This window comes from Amphimedon queenslandica, unplaced genomic scaffold, assembly GCF_000090795.2.
Source record: "Amphimedon queenslandica unplaced genomic scaffold, v1.1 AMPQUscaffold_7473_Cont20576, whole genome shotgun sequence".
In the NCBI taxonomy this organism is placed as follows: domain Eukaryota; kingdom Metazoa; phylum Porifera; class Demospongiae; order Haplosclerida; family Niphatidae; genus Amphimedon; species Amphimedon queenslandica.
Window position 1 is genome coordinate 1 of NW_003552243.1, and position 2,124 is coordinate 2,124.

Sequence of the window (2,124 nt, forward strand, 5' to 3'; positions counted from 1 at the left end):
GTGTTACACCAGTTAACTCAACTGCACTTCAAGCTACCTGGACAGTATGTTTACTTTGACTCAAGTACACAAATTCCTCTCTCTCCCTCCGCTTTCTCCTTTAGGATAATACTGATCCAATGACAGAAAGGCCAGTGATTACATACAGTGTGGTATATTATCAGCAAGGACAGGATTCATCATCAGTTACATTGACAGTCAATGCTCCTACTACTACAGTAATGATAGGTAGTTTATCTAAAGGAACACATTACATAGTACAAGTATATGCTACTAATACTATTGGATCCAGTTCTTTAAGTAACCTATTGACTACCAGGACTAGAATTGATCGTAAGTTGTAATCATGCACTTACATGTATAATACATGTATGTGTACATTGTACATACTGGTAAACTTTTGTTATTCTATATTATATACTATATATTTTTTATAAATCTATGTATCTGTTTATGTTTTGAAACTTTACGTATTGTAAGTTTGTTTTTTGTGTATTGATATGTATACTATGCATTCTTTTCTTTCTCTTTGTTAATAATCTCTGTCTCTTTCTTTTTCTCATCCTCCATTACATAGCTTTCTCTCCAGCCACTGATATCATTGGCCTCGCCCAGCTTTGCATAGGCGAGGACTAGGCACTCGGTTTGTCTGTCTGTGTTTCATTCATTTGGTGTGCTCTTTTTTGTCTTTAAGAATGTATATCTTTACAATTGTGCACTCTAAATTTATGAGAGCTTCTCTTCTGTAAGGAAAAGTCTTGCTTTACTGCCTCGAGATGTTTAGAGAGCATGAAGCTCTAGATAGTGCAAGCTTTTGAACTCACAAGAAAATTCCCAGCAATAGCGGTAGTACTCTGGAGGTAAATGAAATTCTCCCCCAGTAGATCAAGACTATTTATTCATTTAATATGTGTGGGACTCTTAAATATTTCTTGTTGGTGAGTTATAGATCTAGCTACTCAAAATTTCATCCCGAGTGAAGTGCTGTAGCCATAGTTTGCTAGTCTAAGGATCCTAAACTCTCTTAAGTCACTCAATACATCTAGGCAACAACATTTGTGCCATGTAGTGCTTAGAAGAAGAGAAAAAAATCTGAAGCTTCCTTCTCACATGGTCTTGCTGCATTAATTCTATGGAAACGAAAACGGTGTTCAAAGTGTATACTTTTAAAATGATGCGTTTTGCGTTGCTGTGTAAACCTAGCCTAATTCTCCCTCCCTCTCCTACTCTAATTCTCCCTCTCTCTCGTCTATTTTCTTACTCTCTCTCATAATTACTATTTCTTTTGTCTGTAATTGTTTTGTGATGATTGTTTTTGTTTTTGTCTGTTTTTGTGTTCACTGGGTGCCAGACTTAGTTGTTCTTGGCATTCCATCAGGGTGGTTTCTCTTCTTTTATTTTGCTCTTATTGTTTCTCTCTATATGCCCTGTAAAGCCTTATTAATAATAAAAAATTTGTTATAGCATGTTGGACTCTTGTGTGGGTTTGTTTACTTTGCACTGTCAGTGCAGATAATGACACATGTGTATGTAGTTTATGTATTAGTATGCTTGCTCAAGTTTGAAGGAAGTCATAGTTGTATTGCTGTTATATATGCAATTTTTTTAGATCTTGTTGCTTGTAGAATGGAAACTACAGTTAGTAGTGATCGTGGTGCATTTGAATGGCCAGAGACAATGTCAGACAGTACAGTTAATATATCATGTCCTAATGGTCCTAGTGGTGCTACTGCTAATAGAAAATGCACTAATAATAGTACTTGGGAATCACCTAATGTAACATTCTGTGCAACATCTGTGATATCTAATCGATTTAGAAACATTTCAAAAGTAAATAACAATAAAGACTTGATATGTGATCGTACTATAATTTCTTGAATTGTATATTCAATAGGTAAATGTTACTGCTGAAAATGTAGTATCAATATTTGAGAACTTAACTGATCTAGTGATGAGCACTACTGATGCTGCTGATCAGAATACTGACAACATTAGAACAGTGTCTGCCATATTGAACCAAACAGCAAATCTACTATCAGATCCTATAATTATCATGAATCTCTCATCATCAGAATTATTGATGGTATATGACATGTTTTATCATTAAATGATTTCTTTAAAGAC

General features: G+C 34.7%; 1 protein-coding gene across 1 annotated transcript; it reads left to right on the plus strand.

The window, feature by feature from the left end:
- Positions 1-6: 6 nt before the first annotated feature.
- LOC109591706 (uncharacterized) lies at positions 7-2,083 on the plus strand (the record flags this gene model as incomplete). The annotated part of the gene is made up of 4 exons (XM_020007376.1): positions 7-44; positions 105-333; positions 1,610-1,830; positions 1,895-2,083. Coding segments are annotated over exons 2-4 (624 nt in total), but the record flags the coding sequence as incomplete, so codon positions are not given.
- Positions 2,084-2,124: the final 41 nt, after the last annotated feature.